This window comes from Tachysurus fulvidraco, chromosome 6 (genome assembly GCF_022655615.1).
Source record: "Tachysurus fulvidraco isolate hzauxx_2018 chromosome 6, HZAU_PFXX_2.0, whole genome shotgun sequence".
Taxonomy (NCBI): Eukaryota; Metazoa; Chordata; class Actinopteri; order Siluriformes; family Bagridae; genus Tachysurus; species Tachysurus fulvidraco.
The window spans coordinates 16,670,551-16,695,247 of NC_062523.1; the positions used below are offsets into that span (position 1 = coordinate 16,670,551).

General features: G+C 39.5%; 1 protein-coding gene across 1 annotated transcript in view; it reads left to right on the plus strand.

Moving 5' to 3' along the window:
* The window catches only part of vwa8 (von Willebrand factor A domain containing 8), a 61,395-nt gene extending 45,637 nt beyond the window's left edge, over window positions 1-15,758 (plus strand). Inside the window, exons 38-45 of the mRNA XM_027164413.2 lie at window positions 2,568-2,676; window positions 3,052-3,208; window positions 5,777-5,885; window positions 9,349-9,474; window positions 10,389-10,547; window positions 12,635-12,733; window positions 13,053-13,291; window positions 14,172-15,758. Of these exons, the coding sequence (XP_027020214.2) occupies window positions 2,568-2,676; window positions 3,052-3,208; window positions 5,777-5,885; window positions 9,349-9,474; window positions 10,389-10,547; window positions 12,635-12,733; window positions 13,053-13,291; window positions 14,172-14,280 (1,107 nt within the window). The 3' untranslated portion in view covers window positions 14,281-15,758. The remainder of the gene's footprint in view (window positions 1-2,567; window positions 2,677-3,051; window positions 3,209-5,776; window positions 5,886-9,348; window positions 9,475-10,388; window positions 10,548-12,634; window positions 12,734-13,052; window positions 13,292-14,171) is intronic.
* Window positions 15,759-24,697: the final 8,939 nt, after the last annotated feature.

The following is a 24,697-nucleotide window of genomic DNA, read 5'->3' on the forward strand; positions in this document are numbered from 1 at the left end:
CAAAAGATCAAACATCTGCGGGTGTAACCAACTTCATTTGTGTTACCATCAGTGCTCTCTGTTCAGATATTATTGTGCAGCCTGGACAGAGATGAAGTAATGGCTTTATGGTGAAGATTTCTGGCTGATCTAATGCCACGTCACAAATACACACACACACCATTCATGATCTGCCCTTGATACTCTGGGGAAATAAGAAACATATGACTTCTTTAAACTTTAAACTGTCACTCCACTCACAGCTGAAGCAGACTAAACATTGGGTGTTTAAGTGTGTCATCAAAATCCCAACTAACCACCGCATTTGGCTGGACTGAAAGTAGCTGGCCAACAGGTTTACATCAATTCTGTGTTCTTTCTTAAGACTCTTGCTGACAGTACACTTCTCTCTAAAGTAGGAACTGGTAAATCTTCAATCTACAATCTGCATTATGTCATGTTGATATGAACAATTCAGAAAGATCTCTTCTTATCTTTCTTCACAGCGTAATCTTAGTTTCAGGGGCTAATTCTACTCTTACTGCTAGCTTAAATGAGTTAAAATAGACTTGTGCTAATAGCAGGGTTCATACAGAGGTTCCTGGCTAGCACGGGCTGAACACATGGAGCATCCTGTAAGTTCTGCAAGAAAGATATTAACTCCTTCTTGACATTTATAATTCATGCCACATAAACTGTGAGAGCAGAAGGGACACATGAATGTTTTAATACATTAATAATGACAGCTAGTGCAACGCCATCCAGCTCCTTTTAGTTTGAATCTGAGATCAGCTGAATGTCCTAAATCAGTTATGTACTTGACACGAATATATAAAAAACGTAAATTGACTTAGAAAAGCTGTCACAAGAACAGCTTTGTGCATCTTGGAGAGATCATATATGCTTCTGAAATGGATAAGAACCACTTAAATATTTTCCCAGTTGCAGTTTTGGTGGGTGGTGCTAGACAGCACTGTCTAACACACTGGCCCAAAATCTCCCATAGGGTTTCATCTGGGTTGAGATCTGCTGACTGTGTAGATTGTAGCATCTGATTTACATCATTGTGACTGAAACTGTTGTTCCTTAATAACACATTTGGTTTTCTCTTTCTGCATGTGAAAAAAACTTGAGATACTAAAGAAATGTGAATTTTTCACCCAGATGAGGATGCTGTCTGAGTCTGGATCCTCTCATGGTTTCTGCTCATATCTCCTCAGGGAGTTTTTCTTTGCTGCCATCGTTTCTGGCTTGCTCATTTGAGATAAACTGATATGAATTATATTTTTTATATTCTGAACGTGTACGTACAAAGAAAAAATTGAATGGAATGGAATGTGTAACATTGCCTCCATCGTGTTTCAGGTCCATTGAATATCTTTTGGTTTGTATTAGTTTGTGGTATTGCCCGTGTACACATGCATGCCTGTGTGTCCTGCTGCAGCCCCCAATGTGCCAACAGAGCAAGCAGACTCCAGGTGCCTGCTTTTTTGCTTTGTGTTGTATAATTGCCCGTGAAGACTGACTCTACCCATCACACCTGTCTTCAATACACACAGGCCTGGATTGTGCTGGCTATGTTCACTGCTCCCAGTAAGACTGCTTTTGCATATGAGTGTGATTCACTGACATGCAAATGCAGTAGCAGACTGAGAGACCTGCATGAAGCATGTTTTTAGTTCCTCGGTTGTTGTTTTGTCTTTCTCTCTCTCTCTCTCTCTCTCTCTCTCTCTCTCTCTCTCTCTCTCTCTCTCTCTCTCTCTCTCTCTCTCTCTCTCTCGCCTTCATTCAGATAGAATTGCTTATGGGGGTTTGCAGAGAGCTTGCTGTGCCTCTTTCCTGTGTGTTCATGGTGTGTGTAAGGTTGCCTGCTCCACATAACTCGGCACAATTGATATCAGACACTAGGACAAACAGGGTGGGCCTCATGACAAGTGTTTTTTTAGATTGTAGACTGTCCCAACTGTTCCTTCCAGAATGATTCAGCAAAATAAAAAAAAATGTTCTGTACTCTTAGCACAGTCATCATCGAGCTTTGACAGTCAGGTTGTTTACAGTGTCGGCCGTGTTTGTGTTTGATGCCCTGGTATCAGCTCTGATATATTTATTGGGAAATGAACACAGTCTAGGTCTAAGCACTGACTTACTCTTGCAGATGACAGTAAGACCTTAGATAGGAGTTATTATACTGTTCAAGTCCCAAGTATCTCCCAGCAGGGCTGAAAGTAGGAGTGAATGAAGGTCATAGACATCTGCACTGGTGTGTGTGAGCATCAAAGAGCTGCTCAGTAGCTGCTGGTTTAAAGCTGTGTGTTCTGGGAGATCAGAGAGAAAGTTGGAGGATGAGTCCGTGTGGATAAGTGGAAATGATACACAGAACTCCAGTTCCAGGTCAGAACTGGGTGGAGATGAGGACGTCTTCTGTTCATACATAAATAAACGTGTTCATAGACGTTTCTTTTTTTATACATTTATATTTGTTATACTATTATTTTAAATACTAACAGATCTGTTTCGCTATGCTGTTCCAACTAGAAATGATTGTAACTTAGATGTAAAGTTTTTTCATTTCTTATATTTTTTTCCAGATCACCATTCAGAGAGACAGCGGTCTTGATGTCAGCGCACCAAAACATGGCAAGATCGACCCCATGAATGCCCCTCATGTCGGGGGTAATCAATGGGCAGGAGGCACCGGTAAGTTTTAATCTTTTGAAAGTCAACTTAAAAATACCTTTGGAGGTACCTTGGCAATGCTCTTACTAATAAGTCAAACATTTTTTGAAGACACTATAATTTAGCATTTTTATTTTATTGCTATTATTTTAAATACTTTTTAAATATTCCTGGAATTTTTTGTGAATTAAGAAATGATGAATGAGGATTAGGATCTGAGAACGGATAGTAAAGAAGTTCCACATACTGTATGTTCAACTTTACTTCATTAAATACAGTTTTGTTCGATCAGTTGTCACACTATAATAAAGCATCATAATACTGCATGTGTTCAGATAAGAAGTTGTGTAAAGGTAAATATACCTTTATATAAGGGTAAATTGTGTGGTCGTGCAGGGGGCAGAGACACGGCAGGCCTCGGTGGAAAGGGAGGTCCGTACCGTCTAGATGCTGGCCACAAAGTCCACCAGATCTCCCAGGCTGAGAAAGACGCCGTGCCTGAAGAAGTGAAGAGAGCAGCACGAGAAATGGCAGAGAAGGCTTTTAAAGAGAGGTACGCTCATTCATCACTCTCTGTCCATCTCCTGCTGCACTCATACTCTAAGAGGATCTTTGAGAGAAATGTTTCAGATGAAGTGAGAAGCTCTTGAGGTTTTTGAACAGAGAGAGAAGTTGCAGGAAGACAGTGCCTCAATTTGCAGTGTTTACACGCATGTGTGTCTGGACAGGTATATACTAAAGCACAGATCCTCATCAGTTGGCTACAGACTCAAGCTTCAGAAGCCAGAGAGCTCAACCGGAGGCAGCTATTCCAAAAATATGCCCCATGAATACCACAATTCATGCGACTCCATGTGTATGTGTGAGAGGGAGACAGAAGCCACAGAGTGCAGGATGAGAAGGCCTGGTAATGAAGGAAGCTTCTGTTTTTGGCCATTTTCTCCTTTGTGCTTCTTATGTCCACACCCAAGCTCCAAACATCTAAAACAAGTTTCACACTCAGATCCATAAACGCACAGATCACCAAGACACTGAGCCTGATCTTTAAGTGACACACTCATGGGCAGTTTCGACTTCAGAATAACGAATATAACAATTATTCCGTAATTGTAATTAGTCTTTAACTATAATTTTTCACATTTCTCAAATTGTTCTTTATGCTGGAACATCATACAGCAAGTCATGTTACAGCGTTGTTTTCGATGCTGATGCTGATTCAGCCAGGATGTGTGAATTTGGGCCGTTTATGCGATAACGCATTATATCCTGTTCTACATATTCTGCATGCTTCTCGTCACGTTCTCAACTGCTAAATCTCAGCTCAAGTCAGTCACAGGAAGTGGGATTGTATTTTGTAGTTTGAGTGTAACATTTACTACTGCAAAAACCACACACATAAAACAAGTAGGCTTTGAGAAAAGAGTGATGACAACCTTCTGAACCACTCTCAATTTCTTCTCACCTTTTCAGCCTAATATGGATCCTCCCAGAGTCATATTTTCCTCTCCCCCCTATTTCTATCTCACGCACACACACTGGCATGCTCTCTGTGGTCTGTGGACAGGTCTGGAATTCAGCAGAAAATAGCAGTGTGGCCTGTCCCTTCTCCAATAGTACTACACAAAGAATGTGAGTTTCTGAGGCCAGTCAGGAAATCCACAGCAATTCACTACTCTAAATATGTGTTTGTGTGTGAGGAAAAGGAGAGGACAAGAAAAGATTGAAGAGGGAGAAAGCTTGGTGGTTGCTACTGTTTCATTCGAGGAGGGTTATCACACCCTAACCCGTATCATTTCTCAGAGTTTTAAAGTCTTACCACAGTTTGTCTTTGTTTTTAAGGGCTTTTTGCACATCTGCTCGAGATGGCTGTGGGGATGAAGGTGACTTGTTTAGCTGTGTGTCGAGTCAAGACCATACTGTGATCTCACCTGTGTAGAAGCTGAAAGCTGCTCACCGCTGTATTCTCTGAACATGTTAGGCTCCACTTCCCCTCTATGACTTCAAACGTCTCTGAAATGGCAACACACACACACACACACACACACACACACACACACACACACACACACACACACACACACACACACATGAATTGCCCTTATCGTTCTGCTCTGTCTGGATCAGAGTATTGTAGGATTAGCACAGGACTGTAGGGATTATTGACTTTAAATGCACACTGTGTTGTGATCTGTGTGTCACCTGGACAGCCACTTAGACCTGCTGAAAGAATCACACAGAGCTGTCAGTTCAGCAGTCACACACCCAGAAAACTTCAGAACATCCAGAGCTAGCTGAGGAGGAGCAGTAAGGTGGGCGTTCTGTCTCCAGGACTTCTCACATTAGACAGTGCTCATTAGGGGCCTCCTACATTCAAGAGCTCATCATCATTGTTGACAGATGGCTGTATCACTGTGATCATCAAATGGTAGCCTTCAGCAAGATTTCTCTGGCTTCAGTCCATCCTACAAAAAAGTGCCCCCCCCCATACCTAGCCATAGTTCTGATATTCATTTCACAGCTTTTAGAGCAGAATTACATGCATTTATGTAAATTAGTTAGCTGAAGGCAGCTCAATGGACCAAATACAAGCTACAGAGCTAAATACAGGAACCCTTCTGTGGTCAAAGTTTCTGACAAAACAATGTTTTAAAACAAAAATGTTTTAAAACAAGAAAGAACTCAGACAGACGATTCAACCAGGAGAAGTGTGTTTTTATTCTCACATACAGAGGGGTCCAAAAGTCAAACCGCTAGCAACAATGCTCCTGTTTAACATTCTTCTTCTTCTTCTTTTAATCTAACACAAAGTTATCAACAATAGGCAATAGTAACTAAGTGAAATGTAGAATCTTTGAAATCTTTGGGAGCAAAGCTTATCAGCTGTCCTCCAGCTGCACGTGGAGTTCATATTTGAGCTGTTAAATCTATAAAAAGAAACCTGAAATGAAAAAAGGCACATATTCTCTCTGGCATCATTGTAGCATCTGTTTCCTTATATATATCTAAAATGATGTGTGATTTGAAATTATAAATCTGGATTGTAGCATTGACTAAGGTACTCCAATGTTTGTGGAATTGTTGTATGTGCTGCTGTGTATAACGGAAGTCCTGTGTGTTTTAGATTGAAGGAAATTCAGATGAGTGAGTATGATGCCGCCACCTACGAGCGTTTTTCCGGAGCCGTCCGGCGCCAGGTCCAGTCCCTACGTATCATTCTGGACAGCTTGCAGGTAAACATCTCATCTCAGCGCACTTGAAGGGTGTGTGCAGTGCATCCAACAGTCTCAGAGTGTTCTTTCCTTTCCTTCCTTTTGCAATCACAAACACACACACACACACACACACACACACACACACACACACACACACACACACACACACACACACACACACACACACATACACACACATAGCTGCTATTACAGCTGCTTCTCTTTTCTTCCTGCATTTGCCCTCAAGTCCTAAAACAATTATCCCCCATCACTAACTGAAACTAAGTGCTGTTGTTGCTTTTATGATGACCTCGGAATGGACACCCGGCCATGTAGTGTGCTAAAACAGCTTGCCGGGTGGTGTCTTAGCTCTTCAGCAGCACTTCTGGCTATTCTCTTTGCAGCTAGACAGAGCAGTGACTCTACAGGATCGGGTTCCTCGCTGGCAGACGCAACTACAAGTCAATGGGAAAATACTGTGTCAGGAATTCCATCTTACTTTCTTCTCCCTTTTCTTTCTCTCTCTCTCTCTCTCTCTCTCTCTCTCTCTCTCTCTCTCTCTCTCTCTCTCTCCAGTTTAACAGCTTGCATTTAAAAGTTCATGTGATCAACACAATATTCAACTTTGCAAGCAAAAGAATCAAAATCAACATGAGCTTGAGTATCAAAACAGCAAACACGGTCCGACATGAATCTTTATTTCTGTTCAGCTCGGTCTGAATGTGAACGGCTCAACCTTGTCCACATGTCCATCCTTGTCCAGGCAGAAGAGCAGAGCACAGCAGACATGTATTTCTCACTTTTATTTCTAGAACAACAGAAACATCACAGTGTCCGTGTCAGCACAAACATCACACGTAGCGTGCCATTCCCACATTTCCTCACTGTTTGATCGACTGTATACACACCTGAGCATCACTGTGGTATGACAGAGTTTACAAAGGACTGAAAACAGAATAACCATTATTCTAGCTTGTTGTTAGAGGAATGCACAGATAACTGCAAACTGCAAAGGAGAAGAACCAAGATGCATATTTACTTGCATGGTGCTGCTCTATAATCAGTGCACAGGGCTGGTATATGCTCTTCCATTAGTTCAGTTCTCACACACACACACCTGCACTTACGTGGCTCATCTTCCCACACAGCTCTTATTCATGCAAGCTGCGTATCCATGGTAACTTTAATATCATGAGTTACAGTATATCACTATTCATGTTTCTATTTGTTAAGGTGTTGGACTACTGATTGGAAGGTCATAGGTTTCTAATCCCAGGTCCTGCTGGGCCCCTGAGCAAAGCCCCTAACCCTCAATTGCTCAGTTGTATAAATCAAAATAAAAATGTGAGTTACTCTGTATAAGGGAGTCTGCTAAATGTAAATGTATAATTAAAATGTAAGAATTGTGATATTTTTGCCAGCCATCCCTGCACATAGAGATTCTTCACTTGTTCCTCTAGTGAAACTTTTAAAGCTCACAGATGACCCAATAAATCCTTAAAGAACCTTCGAAGAACTCTTTTCTTCTAAGAGACCACCTAGTAGAATAATCTCATGGCATACTGTGACCCTATTTAAAAACACATTAACCTTTTATACTGGTATTCAAGTCTTTCGGCATAATAGATATCTGTCTTAATCTTAATAGATATATCTTCAATCAGTATGAATAAATTAATTATTATTATTTTATGGTCACAAGTTATATTTGTTAAGAAAACTAGTTACAAATTCTGTTATGAAATGAGTCAGGACACTGTTGGCTTTCAGTTGCTTTTTCCTCTGTTTAGTTAACCTTAGACAGAATTTTAGTGGTTGAAAATAACCCCTTCAAGTCTTAAATGAATATGAACATGTACTTGGGGCATCTCAGAGAGCTGAAATGGGCTTGATACCACCAATTACTTTGTGTGAAAAATATTTGTGTGGGTTTTCTGGAACATTTTGTAGAATATATACTGTAGCCCTTAGGTAATAGACTAGGTAAAACAGAAATGCTAATACAAATGCTTGCAAGTGCTGTGTCCAAGTGCTGAACTTTGGGCTTTGATAAAAAGGGTTTTGGTAAAAAAATATATATATATATATTATATATATATATATATATATATATATATATATATATATATATATATATATATATATATATATAGCATTTCAGAGTGCTCTTTAGGTGCACTAGGAAGTTAGGGACTCTTTTGCAAGGGTTATAACAACCATATAAGCTATGTTAGATATATTACAGTGTGCCTAAAACTTGCGATCTTCATCTTTGTCTTTAACCAAGTTAAAAACCATACTGTAAACCCAGAGAAACCATGTAACTTATAGGCTTTACTCAGTTACTATCATAGATGTGACCAAAGTTGAGTCTCTGCCTATTGTTAGCAACACAGCTCAGCTCATTGTTTCTAGTAGAGGCATATGGCACAGAAAATAACCCTGATTTCATTCATTCAGCCTCTGGAGAGTAGTATATTTTTGTGCTGAACTGCAGTCGCTCGCCAACAATTTCCTCTCTGGGTCACAGAAAACATTGTTGTATTGTGAGTGTAACACTTTGTTCAGTGTTATCTGAGTGTGACTGGCAGGATGACACAGGAGGACAATGTGTGGGATGATGTAGCAGATCAGGGAGCTCCAGAAGGATCAGAGTCTAAATGAAAAGCAGATGTTGAAATGTATCTATGGCAGTTTAATGAGGTTTTGTTGATTGTTCATAACTGCGGTGCTGCTGAGGTCAGGAGCATATTGGTTAGTTGTGATGTTTTATCATTTAACACTCACTAGCAATCAAAAGTTGGGACTTATCTGCTCATAGAGGGATTTTCTCCATTTGGAAATCTTCTCTTTTGTATTTTAGATTAAGAAAGAAGACATTAACATTATGATAGATTACTTGGTATTATACACTGACCATGAAAACTGTTAAACAGATAATTTGCTGTTTGTTGGTGTTTGGCTGCTTCTCCCCTTGTTTGGGGACACAAATATATTATATCAGTAAGACGTCATTTTTAAAAAGACATTTTGATTTAGAAATAAAAATTATACAGTAGAACTTTATTATCGGTCTTAACCTTAGTATCGTCTTCGCATTGACCTTGCAACTTTTGTTCTCTGGGTCCGCTTTAAATTTTTATAAAGCATGAAATATAAAATTATCACCCAATTCTATTACCCATTTTAACTAACTTCTTTTAAACTTATCACAAATTGTTCAATTCGTTTTGTCATTTATGGTCAATATGGTCAATTTACAGTCAATATAAAATATGAAAATAAAAATAAATAAGACAAACATATAAAAATGTTCCAGTATTTTGAATGGTGATGTGAAGTGATGCTGATTTATCTGATTGGTTTATTGCTCTTTCAGCCTGTGGATGTTGAAAACATATTGCATATCAGTGCTATCAGATCTCTTTAGTTTTGATTATCTCTTTAGTTTTTATTTAGTTTTGATTATTATCTTTTACAGGCTAAAGGAAAGGAAAGGCAGTGGCTGAAGAACCAGGCTTTGGGTGAACTGGATGATGCCAAGATTATTGATGGCCTGACTGGAGAGAAAGCCATTTACAAACGCAGAGGAGAGCTGGAGCCAGAGGTGAGAGAGCTGTCTGTTCTGTCTGTGGCTGTTCTCATAGGAGGCTTATATAGACAAAGTGTCCTCAAGTGATTGAATACCTCACGCTTACAAGAATGTGTTCAGTTTTTAATATATGTGTTCATTCCCACTCGCATAAGCACTTTTGGTCTCAGAGGGTTATATGAATGATGTGTACCATCTTAAACCATTTTAATGTCTTTAATGGGTTCCTAAGTGGTGAAGCTGCTAATGTGACTACATTGCGTTGCCAATGGCATCCATGAGTAGTCTTCCTATACAAATACCACAAAACCAGGGGTGGAAAAATTACATACTAAAGCGTTTTTTTTTTAATCAAATATTTATTACATCTTTTGCCAACATTTGCTTACTGGTTAGCTAATGTTTAATTACCTTGTTGTTGTCAATGAGGTGGTCTTTGCCATGAAAGCAAGACTAGCTAGCAAATTTATGAAATTTCACCAAATATCAAGATTCTTGCGATTGTATATCAAATTTTGATTTCATTATTTCCAGATTTATTTTTAAAATCATTTAAACAAAAAGATTTTAAAAGATTTAAAAACAAAACAATTATAAATAAATTAAAACACTGAAGATGCAGAGTAGCATTTATGAAGATGCAGTGACTGGCTCTGTGGAAGCACATACTCTTCTTCGGGTTTATGTCTGTTTTATAAATAACCTAGACACAAGGCCTGGTTAGGGAATTTAAAAAGTGCTAATAAATTATGAAAGTGCCTCCTGTAAAATCTATTAGAAAATGTTACAGATTTCTGGAATGAAACTTGAGCAGAGCAAGAACTACTATTAAGGGAACCACAGCAAGATGCATTAAAATGATGGATATGCACTCAAGTCTAAAGTTCATATGTAGGTTTTTTGATGCCATGCTCTGTATGTTTTCGTAGCTGGGCACACCTCAACAGAAGCCCAAGCGCTTGCGTCTGCTAGCTGACGTGTCAGGCAGCATGTATCGCTTTAATGGCGTTGACGGGCGACTGGAACGCTCGATGGAGGCTGTGTGTATGGTGATGGAGGCGCTAGAGAATTATGAGCACAAGTTCAAGGTGAGATGCTAAACTACTGTTTGTTTCTTAGGGGTTTTTTTCTCCATGTTTTTATACCCTGGCAAATTCTGGTTTGCTTTCAAGGAGACTGACACAAGAATACACCCATTTGTGTGCTTGCAATAATTTTCCAAGCTATCTTCTTTCTTTATGAGTAATTCATTTTAATGGACATCATGCAGCAGTGAGAAACGAAGACAGTTGTATTTTTCAGAAACCAAGCTCCATACTAACACACCACGGAAACAGTGACTGTGTTTACTTCCTCATTCAGTCATGTACTGCTGCAAAACTGGGATATCCCTAGCCGCCAACACACTGTGATGGAGGTTACTATGGAAACATGGGTAAAGGGGGCTGAAGAGATCTTCATGAGCTGACACATGCTTCACTCACAGCTGTGTGTATGGCAACAGTTGTGCATGGTTTCAACCCAAGTGGTCACTTTTTTCTGTCTCTTATTTTTTCTCTGTCTTATTTATCTTCACTGAAGTACGTAGAGCTGCTGGCTGCCATGTAGGAGGCAATGAATCACTCTACGACCTAGATGCTGTTCTCCACACAGCAATAGCAGCCTAAAGCACAAAGATCTGTTGTCTCTCTGTTTATTTCCATCTCGGAGAATCCGTGGGAGGGAATAATGTAAAAAGAATTCAGCATTATGTCACACAAATGAACTGTGCATCACAACACAAGCAGGCCTTATTACAGATATGCTTTATGTCAGTTTCAGTCTAATTCAGCATGAGCAGGAGGTTACTTAGGAAAATAATTCTAGAGAAAACAAATGGGAAAACATGAGGGATACAATGTGTGTCTGAGAGTGAACGTGTGGGCACCAGACACTATGGCCCCATCGTGCCATTTAATGCCTTGCATATGCATCCAGCTGGCCTGTCATATATCCTTCAGTGCCTTTTATGTAACTGACATATATAAAGCTCCATCTGACAACTTGTCTACATGGGTTTTTACTGCCTCAGGGGAATACATCTGTCAGCTGTCATTCACTCTTTGACTTAAACCAGGTTTACATAGCTTGTTTCAAATACTAAATAATACCCATCAGACAAGCACGCAGATTTAAATTCATTTGTTGGAAAACAACAGAATCCCATAGTTTCAATAGTAATCAACTAGGCACTCGTCCTCCTGGTGACAAATTAAAGAGAGCCTTAATCACGGCTTAAAGGCTGCTGGGGGCATTTATTTAGATGTGAGTTCACTTGTCCACTGCAAATCAATATGCTCTCAATTCTGACTAATTAATTAACCCGTGGCTCACTGAATTGTTTGATGAATCAAGATTTCAACCTAGTTAAAAAAAGGCTTAAGAGAGATTTTGTTAGACTCTGCTGCACCATCATCAAATTATCATTTGGGTGAATGGTCTTTATTGTCCAAGGACAGTTTCAGGGACAAACACCTTTGCGGACACATAACATACATTGGTTACGTGTGCGTTCTATGAGTCTCAAATGATTATCTCCACATGATTATAGCATTATGCCGGCTGGTTCCTCTTCTATACAGGTTATAAGATGAAAACCTTGGATTTTGGCATAGAAATCTTGTACATATTAAGTTTGAGCATGAGGTTTGTGGAGGAAAAATGCTTTCTTTTAGTTTGGGTTTTTAAGAGTTATTATAGGATTGAATACTTGTTTGAAATTTGTTCATGGTTTAGCTAGAGATCAGGTCAGAAAGGCTTTTAAAATTGTGATATTTTTTTACAAACTCCATCATCTAAACAACAGTCATGATATTTTTATAAATGCGATTTCAAAATACTTCTATTTAAATTAATGTCTATTTAAAATACATATACATGTATATAAATAACGTCATTGTCTGGTCTGATCTGTTAGACCCTTTTGTTAAGCAATGAGTGATTTATGTAACTTCCCTTTCACATTTTTTAACAATCAATGTCAGCTATGGCGTCTGGATAACTGGAAAGAACCCTTTCTAAACAGTTGGCATACCTATATATTTGTCATTTACAGGATGGAGTTGTTGGTGTGTGTATCCTTGTTCTGGAACAGTACATTCATTTCTCTGCTTTCCTGTTTAATTTTTGTCTGCAGTATGACATAGTAGGCCACTCTGGGGATGGATTTGATATAGAACTGGTCAGATGTGACAAAGTGCCAAAGAACAACAAACAGAGACTGACAGTCTTAAAGGTATGTAGCCTACGTAAGTACTGCGTGCATTCTGTCATGCTTTTTCCCTTTGTTTGGAAATCAGCTTCCTTTCTGGAACGAAGCCATCTTTCTGATCATGAAACGTGGCTGGGTGTACACAAAGAGCCATGTTTCAGTATTTGGTTCCTCAGTGAAGGTTCATTTACACTCAAAGAAACAATGTTAGGCAGAAGCCAGCTCTCTCAAGTAATCCATACTACATATGTACCTCTATGTAACTCGTAAATCCTACCTTATTTGATTGAAATAGTATTTATACGTAGATATTTTACGATTTACCTGAATTCCCTGTCCACAGACTATGCATGCACACTCTCAGTTCTGTATGAGTGGAGACTACACGCTGGAAGGCACAGAGCATGCTGTGAAGGAGCTGGCACGTGAGGAGGCTGACGAGCACTTTGTCATTGTGCTGAGTGATGCCAATCTGGAGCGCTATGGGATCAGCCCTGACCGCTTTGCCCGCACACTCACCAGCAACCCTCAGGTCCATGCATTTGCCATCTTTATCGGTTCTCTCGGGGACCAGGCCGAGAGGTGAGGTTCAATCCGTTGGCACATAAACATACATATTGTTCATGTTGAGATATTTTTACATACCATTGTATTTAACTTTTAGAATTATGTGCAGCTTAAAATTAAAATGACAGCAGAAACATTGACAACAGCAAAATTGAGAAGCTCTTCATAAACTTTAGGCAGATCTCATCAATGGGCTTGAACAAAAATAAACAGAATCTAAACTAGCAACAGGAAAATTTACAAATTACTTTTTTCTTGGAATTTATATGATTTTTTTATAGATCTAAAACACTTTCAAATATGACAAACTGAACCTTCAAAATTGAATTATGACTAATTTTGCATTCCTGTAGTGTTATGAAAGAAGATCTAGACCTAATGACAGAGTAGGTATGTTTAAGCTGAAAAAAGTCTGGGTTTTGTTTGCTGTGCCAGAATGAGGCCAGCGAGGACAAATGGGGAGAATATAGTGACACGAGAGCGATGCTACTGCGGTGGTCAGAACAAATTCCTCATAGCCTTTAATCTGAGCCCTCACTGACTCCACTCTTTTCAGGCCCACCATGATTTAAGGGGAAGGCTTTTCAAAACTGGTGTCCTCCTTGGGGGGACAGAATGACAGTAATGAATGGTCAGAGGAATAGGAAAGGTGGGAGGGCAAGAGAGTGAAAGGAGCTGGGCGTCCCTCCTCCTTTAGCCCCTTGCCCCCAGCAGGCATTTCCCAAACCCCCCCATCTCTCACAAAAGAATCTGGCTGAATGACAGGCTTTGTCGGCCCATTGAGGTCTAGGAGCTCACTCTGATTGCAAGTGAAAGCACATTTGCATTGGTAATGTTTTTTTTTCTGGGGGGTTGCTTTGGGGGGTCTTTTCTCCTTATTTTGTCTGACATGTAGGCTCCAGAGAACCCTGCCAGCGGGCCGTTCCTTTGTAGCCATGGACACCAAGGAGATACCTCAAATCCTGCAGCAGATCTTCACCTCCACGATGTTGTCCAATGCCTGAACTCACCCTACCACCTAGGATTCCTCTCCTGAGCTCTGCGGACTGCAGATATCAGTCTTGAGAACTTTTCTGCTTCTTTAAACATGTCTAGTTTTTAATTTTGAAATGATTCATTTTATTTTAAAGTGACACATTATCCACTACAGATTGTTGAGTTTAGATACTGTTAATCCGTTTCATTTCACTGTATTAAAGTGTGTCATATGTACAGAAAGATAAATGGATGAGTTTTGTTAAACAGAGGACCGACTGTAGCCTTACTGCCATGTTAAAAACAGCCGGTGTTACATAAGACCTGTCACTTGATGGACGTGTTTGTGTGAGTTATCTCAGGATTCTACGTTCTCCTCAAGATCACGGAGTAGACATATCACATGAGGGAGTGGCAGAGTGAGGCAGAAAAATCCCACTCACCTTATCACCTTAGTGTCCCTGTTTAATCTCTCTCCAGCTGAAAAGAAAGCAGATTCTAGTTCATTTTTATTCCTTTTATTCTGTTCTAAAAAAATTTCACAGCTAATCTGGCACCAGGAGTGGATGAAAGTAGCTTACTTAGAAATAACCTTGGTGAAATCTTAGATAAACTGTAAGCAAGCTCAGGTTATTTTTAGCGTGTTGGTCTATAACCCAGTGTGAGACATAAGCATGATTTTTACTCAGCTTCCTGACTTTACTGATCTCTTGGCTTAGGTATGTTGACACTAGCAGCACTGAGTGGAGCACTGCCGATCTGACCCCTGGCATTCCCCATTTAACTGTATGCACTCCTTTAGCACTGTTTGCGTAAGTCCACCCGCCCCTTCCTCTGGCTCATCCTAGAATCCTCAGCTCTGTCGGGATGCCTGTGTTTTTCCTGTGTTCCAAGCATGCCTTTTCCTTCCTGCACTGCTGGAGCTGCTGTTATGCAGCCAGACTGCCGTGTGCCTCCCCAGGGCTTGAGGATTCCAGGCCTGGGCTTGGGTTACAGCATGCTCACTGGGTGTTGCTGGGGAGAAAGTGGACCTGTAATTTATATGAGCTGAATAGCAAGCTGTGGAGAGCTGCGGACCTTCAGCAGGTGCCACAAACATGTGCCTGGAAGGAAGATGGATGTGGCTGTTGGTCACATGTAAATTTTTTTTAGTTAACTCTGGCTGGGTGGAATGGGACAGATCTGCTTTGCATTCAAGAGCAAAAGAAATTGGGAGTGAGGAAAGGGTGTAGAAAAGATGCAAACTTGTCAACATTGTTAATGACTGCATCCTTCCACTAACCTGAAGACACAGCTTTAAAAATAAAAACATATTGAATGATTGTATAATGCTTTGTGTGTGTGTGTGTGTGTGTGTGTGTGTGTGTGTGTGTGTGTGTGTGTGTGTGTGTGTGTGTGTGTGTTTGTGTGTGTGTTATGAACATGGTCATATCCTGTGATTGTCTAATGATCTGTTGCTAGATTTCATATGACATTTAAAAAGATCAAATAAATCTTAAAAAATAAACACCATTATCTTTTCTTGTCATGGGGGATTTGGATTAAAACCCTGAAAGGAAGTGCCCTGCTGACTGTGTTATGTCTGATATTTACAGTGTACTGTAGATGCCTCCAGATAAAAAGAAACAAATTTTCACTTAGCAGCACGAGGCAGGGGTTTTCCATTTTTGGCTGTTTGGTGTATTTCTGGAGGGCACAGCAGTTTTCATCCGTGTTGGTCACTTTTTCCATCTGCTAAGGAACAAAATGAAGGATCAGCAAATTGCTCCACTAGGTTTTACTGTCCTGCCCAACCCAAGCCAACACATGGACTTTTCCATTACATCTCACATGGTTATGATTATATGATTGTAATTTTATAGTACTGTTAATACTCACTCCTTCATCCAGCTCAGTAAATATATACCCATGTCTATTTTCCCCATTCCTCATCCCTCTCCCGGACTTCAAACCGTGACTACAGTCTGTGGTCTAAGGTTGATTAAGTCAGGTTTACAAAACACATTTGCATTCTGCTTTAAAGTCACTTATCTTGCCTTGTTCCCTGCCATGAAATGTTAATTGTGGGCTGAACTGTTAATGATTTACTCAAAGATAAAGATCACTTCGAGCTAAGATCAGCCCTCACAATCAAGGTCAGGTGTTGCATATTACTTCTAAGGGAACAATCAGGAAATGACTGTGTAGCAAATATTACGCAGTCAGCTTTTCAGCCTGTGGTTTTTCAGTGAAAAAAAGAGAAAAGATTCTTCTTCTTTTTCTCCTTCTTTAACTACAAGAGGTTAAAAAACAGTCAGATAAACAGAAGTACAGATGTTTTGCCTGACTAAAAAGACCTGAAAGCTGCTTAAAGGATACCACAGAGATCAGAGATGGATATAAAGACATAGAAATTCTTTACAGAACATGATCACGTATAGAAAGGAAAATGCAGACGCTATAGCTTAATCAGCATTATTAATATCCTTTTATACACGATATATGCTTCTTTATTACTAGGAAAGCCGGCAGGTGTGGTGGTGTGTTGTGGTGTGTATTGGCTGTTTTGTTGCTTGATCCATGTGACTCATGTGTCATGACAGATTGATTACATGTGACTAATACATTGCAACACACCTTTTGGGGATATTTTTACACTGTTGTGTTGAGTAACTGAGATGTCTAGACCTCTGCAATGCCCATAATGGTGGTGTATATCCATACAGCTGTTAGGATTTACTAGCTTTGTTCAAGCTTGCAAATGTTTTCCTCTCATCTGTCAAAGGCTCATTTCAGATGTGTAAGAACTCACAGAAAGGTCAGAAATGACAAAACATCTTTTGCCCTAATAATCACAAACACATGTAATGCCATGTTGTACAATATGTAATTTTCCCCAGAAAAGAAATACTGCTGTTCTGAGATCAGGATGCTCAAGTTTCTTCTTTGGTGCTTTTTTCTTTAGTTTAAAGGGAAACTCAATCCCATGACACGCTGCTCTGCATGTGATAGCATTTAATCTGACCTCCTAAAGAGAATGTGACTATATTCACCCTCTGTTGCATAATGCTACTGTACAGTCATGCTCACTAGGGCATTAGGCAATATTCTCCAGCTCCTCCTGAACTCTTCACAGTATGACCTTGACTTACACATGTGCTCTATATTAAGACCTGCTACAGCTGAGTGCAGAAAGCCTGCATACACTTAGGACAATTTGAAAAACATTTATGCGAATAACCCTTTTAGATCTTGATAAAATTTTTGTGTGTGTAAAAAAGTTTAACAGAGTGTTCATTAAGTGGTGATTTGTAACTGTTTCGCTAAGGTATAGAAATGAGGTTACTCAGAAGCCGAGCTTTAAATATAGAGAGTTTATTTTGTTTCTTATAGGATCTAGAATAGTTTCAATTAATTTTCATCACATTCATGCTAATTAAACACAAAGACGATTCTCATATTCTTTAATGAGGATGCTAATAATTTTTTAGCTTATTAACACTTTCCTTTGATCAACTTTTTAATTGTTTATTTTGCATATTTGGTTAATATGCAATTTGGAATTTTTGATGTTAAAACAGCAATGTTTAATATACTAAGATAACAGTGATCCTGACTCCTTGTGCTCTCCGGAGCTTCCTGATCCATCCTGATGCCCTACTTCTGCATAGAGTCTCATCACCTGAAAGCCACTCACTGCTGCAGATGATGCCTCCACATGTACAGCCTAAAGCTACAAGAGATTTCTGTACATGATACCCATAAAGAGGAATTTGGACAGGATTTTGCAATCAAGTCTCGATCAGTGAACAGTTGATCATTTCATAAAATAGACTTCATGTTATAAATAGAATGAACTTTCTGCTTGCTCCACAGTTGCCCTTTTTGACCATATACTACACAGAAGGGAAATGATTTATAATCACACTCTCCGGCGTCACCCAGCTGATGGAGGAGTTCTATCATCATATCAACGTCTCTGGAGAGTCCATTTTAGACACATTTTCAATGTAAAATCTCTTAAATCCAGAACTAATTTATTTCTGTCAAGCTGTTTTTTGAATAATTGAATTGAATATAAATGTTTTGAACTTGATTTAGATTAATTTTGTATTGAAGCTGCAGTACTGGGGAAACAACGCAACTAATATCAGTTCAGTGGTTTGCATTTCCTTTTCTGAACGTGATATAAATATTCTATTAAAAAAAGCTTTTGTGTCAGCACTGCTTTTAACCGGGTCCAACATATTTTAATATCCTTTGAGCTGCTTTCCCACTTGTACCATTTACATATCCCTAATGATATATCTCTTCTATCTCCATCAGACTCCTTGCCAAATCCTTCCTTATTTTTTTTTCATATACTGTAGCAACTATAAGTCTTCTAGATGAAATGCACAACCCCATTTTTTTACATTTTGGAATTCCTTTTGTAGTTAGGCTGTAAAATGAAGGTACATTCCCTGCTTCCCTTTAAAAAAAAACATGGGGCCAAGCCGCAGTGAAAAAGTTTGTAGGAACATTACAGACTTCATGAAGGAACTTTATTGAACAGTTTGTTAAACAAAATTATTTGAAAGGATCTGTTAACCGAGTCAGTTGATGTACCAAGTACACCAAGTCATAGTTCTTTCTTTAAAAAAAAGATTAGAAGAGTGTGGGAATAGGAGTATTTCAAAGCATCTGGGAATGTGTTTACTGAATTGTTTGAGAATGCTTCTGTGTCCTGTGTTTGTCAACCTGGTTGTGGAAGGCATGTGTCTGCACTAATGTGCTTCCTGATCTTGCTGATACACTACTGACAGATAGGAAGAGGAAGATGCAGCTAATTAGCAGCCAGGGCTAGTTATTATGCTCAGTGTGTGCAGGGCTTTGCCCAGGATTCACAGTGGAAATGTGCTACTGAAAGGTGCAGTTGTGGCTCAGTATTTTCCCCTGTGAATACAACAGGTTACTGATTAAACTTCTTGTCAGATTCACACGTCTCTACAGGGACATGTCGTTCTCTTCAGGTTAATTAGTTACACTGCTGTAGATTAGGACAGTGTGTTACTTTATGTGAAAGAAAAAAAAAGATCTACCATCTTTTCTCTTCCTTTATTTGTATTAACTTCGACAGGGACTTCCATTTTTTTTTAAACTCAAAAGATTTCCTTTAGGTTAGGTTTAGGTGTGTGTGTGTGTGTGTGTGTGTGTGTGTGTGTGTGTGTGTGTGTGTGTGTGTGTTTGTGTGTGTGTGTGTGTGTGTGTGTGTGTGTGTGTGTGTGTGTGTGTGTGTGTGTGTGTGTGTGTGTGTGTGTGTGTGTGTTTGTGTGTGTGTGTGTGTGTGTGTGTGTGTGTGTGTGTGTGTGTGTGTGTGTGTGTGTGTGTGTGTGTGTGTGTGTGTGTGTGTGTGTGTGTGTGTGTGTGTGTGTGTCCATCGGTCCATGCTCTCTGCTCTGTGGAACTTATTTTATTCCAGAAATATGAAACACACACACAGCCCCATGATTTGGTCGTATAAAATTGCTGTATGTCACTTTTATAATCATTATGAAATATGACAATGTTAGTGTGTTTTGATCATCTGGTTAGAACCTGGTTAGCTTAAAAAATAGCAATAAAGAGTTTTTGCCTTTAAATAACCATTTCTCTCTCTGCATTCGTAATCATTGCAGGAACTCCAGAAGCATGCTATGTTATTACTGTTTACAGGTATTACGTTACTGAGTGAATGAATGAAGTCTCTTTTTATCTCTTTACATGTTGTGCTGTATCATTGAGCAATTTTTAAATGTCATTTCATCTAAATTGGATTCAGCTTTAGACATTTTTCCTCATGCTGCATCTGTCCACAAGCTTCAGAAAAATGATGCATCTCTGTGAATACACAGCTCACACTGATTTTCTGGTTTGAAACAAACTTTTGAACAAGATGACATTAGGAGCAAAAAATGGAGTGAATGTATCATACTGTACATGTTATTACAGAGGTTTGTACAGAAGAGAAGAGTGTTTGCTGACATGCTCCAAAAAAGCTCCTCAGTGTTGTTTAATGCTAAAAAGTATGCGACCTGCTAGCAACAGATATGAATCTACCTCTAGACCTGATGTCTGGAAGTTTTTTGCCTGAGCGGTGTTGTTCACAGTCGGGGTAAATCTCTAAAAGCTACTGGTTCACACAGCAATGTTGTGACTAACATGAGGTTGTGTTGTGACACCAGGCCTAAACATGTCCAGATGTCCTGGAATGATTTTCACATTTGTCAGTTGCATCAGTTTATTCGCTGGTGTGCAGTTACACTGATTTTTCTGATGCACTCAGTGAGCGAGTTCTGCCAAAGTTTGAGGCAAACTGATGAGTTCTGTTTTTGTCATTTTTTGTGTCCTGTTATTATCTACAGTCTATGTGGTGTGTGTCTGAAAGATGTGTGTGCACTTGTGTGTGTATGTGTGTGTGTGTGTGTGTGTGTGTGTGTGTGTGTGTGTGTGTGTGCACACGCACATGTATGTGCCTCATTTTTTGTCTGTCTGTGGTGGTGGTGGTGGTGGGGGGGGGGGTTTGCGCACACGCACATGTATGTGCCTCGGTGTGTGTGTGTGTGTGTGTGTGTGTGTTTTCGCACCCCAGCCTCCAGCTGGCTCTGCCTGACCAGCTCCTCTCACTTTCCCAGCTTTGAGTCCCAGAGCTCAGTCCCCAGCTGCACTCCAGACTGTGAGCACAGGATCAGGAGCGAGTAAATCATCATGGAACAATGGGAGTTTCCACATATATTCTTATTTGTGAGAGCTGATGATCAAGTTTAGAATAAATCATTATTTATTTTATTTTGTTCTGCATATTTTTTTTTCAATAAATGCCTGACAAACACTTTCTCTATTTTTTATTGACTAAAATGCGGTGTTTTTTCCTATGAAACACTATAACATTGCTGTGTACTAAATTAGAACTTCTGAGAGAAACATTTTGAAATGTTTTACTAATTTGCACAAGCGCTAATCTGGAAGCTGTTTGTACTGTACGTAGTTGTGGTTTGAAAGATTGCTTAATAGGTTTCAATAGGTATTATTTCATCATCTTACACAAACACAAACACACACACACACACACACACACACACACACACACACACCACACACACACACACACTGCTAAATTCATTTACACTACTCTTTTTCTTTTACATGAGGTATCATATGCTTTTTGCTTCTGACAGCCAATATGATAAGCTTACTTTTGTGTAAAAGTCCATGACTCATCATGGTGAAGTATTTAGTTAAAAATTGAGGCAAACACTTTTCCCCCCAGTTTATCATGAGCAGCATTAGAAAGAGCAACACAATGAAATCTTTCATGTGGTGTGTTTATGTTAGTCTGATACGTTGACTGTGAAACAGATTATAATGCTCAATGTGAGTTGGTCGGTTAAATGTAATTACATATGCAGGTATATAGGTGAGGTGCAGTCTGGATTGCTGTGCAGCTGTCGCTTTGAGTTGAGATGTTAGATAAAAAAAAACAACATGAAATTTATAACGAACTAAAAAATGTAGTCAGCGTGTGAAAAAACAAAAATAGCACATGAAAGCATATTTGAAAACTTTTACAGTCGTCTATCTTGTGCTTGATGACATCTCACTCATTACCTTCAAGCAGAAGTCTCTTATTAACTTTTCATATTTTTGCTCCTCTGTCTGTCATCTGAATTTGTTCTATATTTGTGGTGATAATTTACAGAGCCAAGCTTGGTATTTTTGTGATTTCAGTCTTGTGTGGCCTAATATAACCTTCTGAGCATTTGATTTTTAGCAGTTCAATAAGGGATCATAACTTGTGCCGACATGTCCTGTCATCTGTCTTTGCTTTTTTCTGAAGAAAAATGTGAGCGGCTTAAGTGGTTCCTATAGTATTAGATGTTTCCATGGGGACTTTAAGCTGGATTTGCAAAAAGTCACTCTAAAGAATCTGGTTGGGGAAGAAATGGCCTTGTGTTTGCTGTGGAATGGACAAGAGCCTAAAGGTCATGTTCTGCATGTCCCAGCTTCACGTGGTGGATAAAGTGATGCCCGTGGCTGTCACTGTGGCTCTGATGCTGAACCAGTACTTTGTGATTAATTAAGTGTTTGTTCTTCCAGTTTAAATCAGGAGTGTCCAATCGTATTCGCAAAGAGCCGTTGTGGATGCAGGTTTTCATTCAAATCAAGCAGGAGCCACGTCTCATTCCTTTCAAAAATACTACATATGTGGTATGGCTTCTGCTTTTATGCAATAAAAACCTGCAGCCACACGTCCTTTCCGAAGAAGATTGGACACCCAGGTCTCAACCGAGTCAGAATATAGTTCTCAATATTATCAGGTACATAAGGCAGGGATATCAAAAAAAAATTCCTCCGTAACCCTGTCAGATGCTCCATGAGTTCCTGTCTATCAATCGTCCCGTTAATAACTCAGACAACTGATCGTGAATGGAAATACTGCATCTAGCTCATAGACGTGCAGATCTGGACAGATTTAGGCAAGTTCCATGTTGAAGTCTGGCTACTGATTATTCTCTGGAGTAAAACGCTGTGAAAGTGAAGATAATTAAGAGGCAACCAGGGCTGGCATTTAAAGCTGGTGTGAAGTTAATTAAGACGTGGTGCATCAGAGACTCTGTGATATGCTCTGTGTTTGCAGTCATAGCTCATTGTGAGTATTTACAGAGGCTAATTAACAGGGATTAAACTGATTACAACCATGAGAGCAAAACAGCTCTGTCTGAATCAGTCCATTTTAATTGCAGAAAACTTAAATCTGTGAAATTGCAAGCACAGGTTCCTACCAGTTTCTAGATTCCTACCAGTGAGGACACAGATGTAACTTTCTGTAGTAGCTATACTCATGATTCCCAGAGAGCTTTGGCTGAATATGCATTGTGATGGAATTACATGACACATCTTGGCCCAAATCTGTGGATAATCTGCAGTAATTCAGAAAAAAATAAAAAATTAATAATGATGTTTCAAATAAGAAATGGGACTGAAGTAGTGCTATTGTTTAGCTTGGACACTGTATATTCAGTTTTGGTTAGCCCTGTTATTGGTGAGATGTCATGGAGAAATGATGTTGACAGATTACATGTGGCTCTTTGATTAGTTGAAACCCACAGAGAAACCCACAGAGAAAGTGTCTCCTCTACAGAAGGTGTGGCTGATGCAGCGTGTCAGTCTCTAGCCTCCAGGTGAAAGGGATGTCATGCAAAACCTGCGAGACTAAATGAGAGGGTGTCGATGCTAAATTAAGCTGTTATCCACCCACAAATCTGACCTGGCCAGAGGGGCAAGAGACCAGAAGGGCAGATGTGAAGGATTACTTTAATGGTTACTCTTTTTGTTTTGAGAACCTGAGAAAAGGTTCAAAGAACCTGGTCATTTTAATCACCATCTGCCTAGCAGTATGTTTCCTTCTCGGTGCATTTAATCTCACTACAATTCTACAAGATTCAAGAATAGAGTGAATAAAAATGGTTGCATTTCTTGCCTAATTTATTTCAAAGGTTGTTTTCTTTTCCCGGCTTTCTAACAGCAAGCTTTGTTAAATAATTTGCATTTGCGACACAGAGTATCGGAGTAAAATGCAGGTTCACCTTCTTCAGAAGATGTTCATGTGGTTTATGAGATTTCACAACAAAGACTCGAATCATTTTGCCACATGAAGGACTGAATTGTGCTATTTGTAAAAGGCGGCTTGTTTTTTATGACCCGGCTCACAGAATGCTAAATTGAGCCCCTTCATGTCACTGGCAGCCTTCTGCCTGATTCTCATTCATGCATTTCAAAGTGGCCTTTCTTTCCTCTGCTGGCAGAGCCTGCCCTGCTGCAAGCAGATAAGTGAGCTGTGCTGAGAGACGCACTGAAGGATGAAAAGGAACAAATTGTTTAGCACTGTGGATTACACTTCCCAAAGTCTTGTCCTCTCTCTGTCCCTCTTTATTATTAGATTGTTTTCCTACAATATCAGCACAGCAGCAGCTCTTCTGAATGCAGTTAACTTGCGTTTACCAGCTGAATACTGGGTTACAGTGTGATCTTATCAGAATCATTACTAAACAGAGGGTAATTCAGCTGCCAATCAAGCTAATGACCTCCTATTCTCCAGTTTTGATTAGGATCTGCAAGGATTTACTTCCTTGATAATGCCATTTTTACTGTTTACTGTGCTTTCACTCTCGTACTCATCGCATGATCAAAGCACAACTCATCCGAGGTCCTTCACACAGACTCTCTGTAAAACATAGAGTGTGTTTGCATGGAAAGTTTATCGTTATTCATCCAAGATGTCACATATAATCTGCACAAGTAATCTGATAATAGAAAATTTGAGTTTTTCACATGATTGAGACACAGAAGATTTTAAATGTCTCCCTCCAAAAAAAAATTAAATGATTCGTTGTTTATGACCAGATTCCTTTTCCAAAGCATCACGTTCATCAGACAGGATATGGCCTC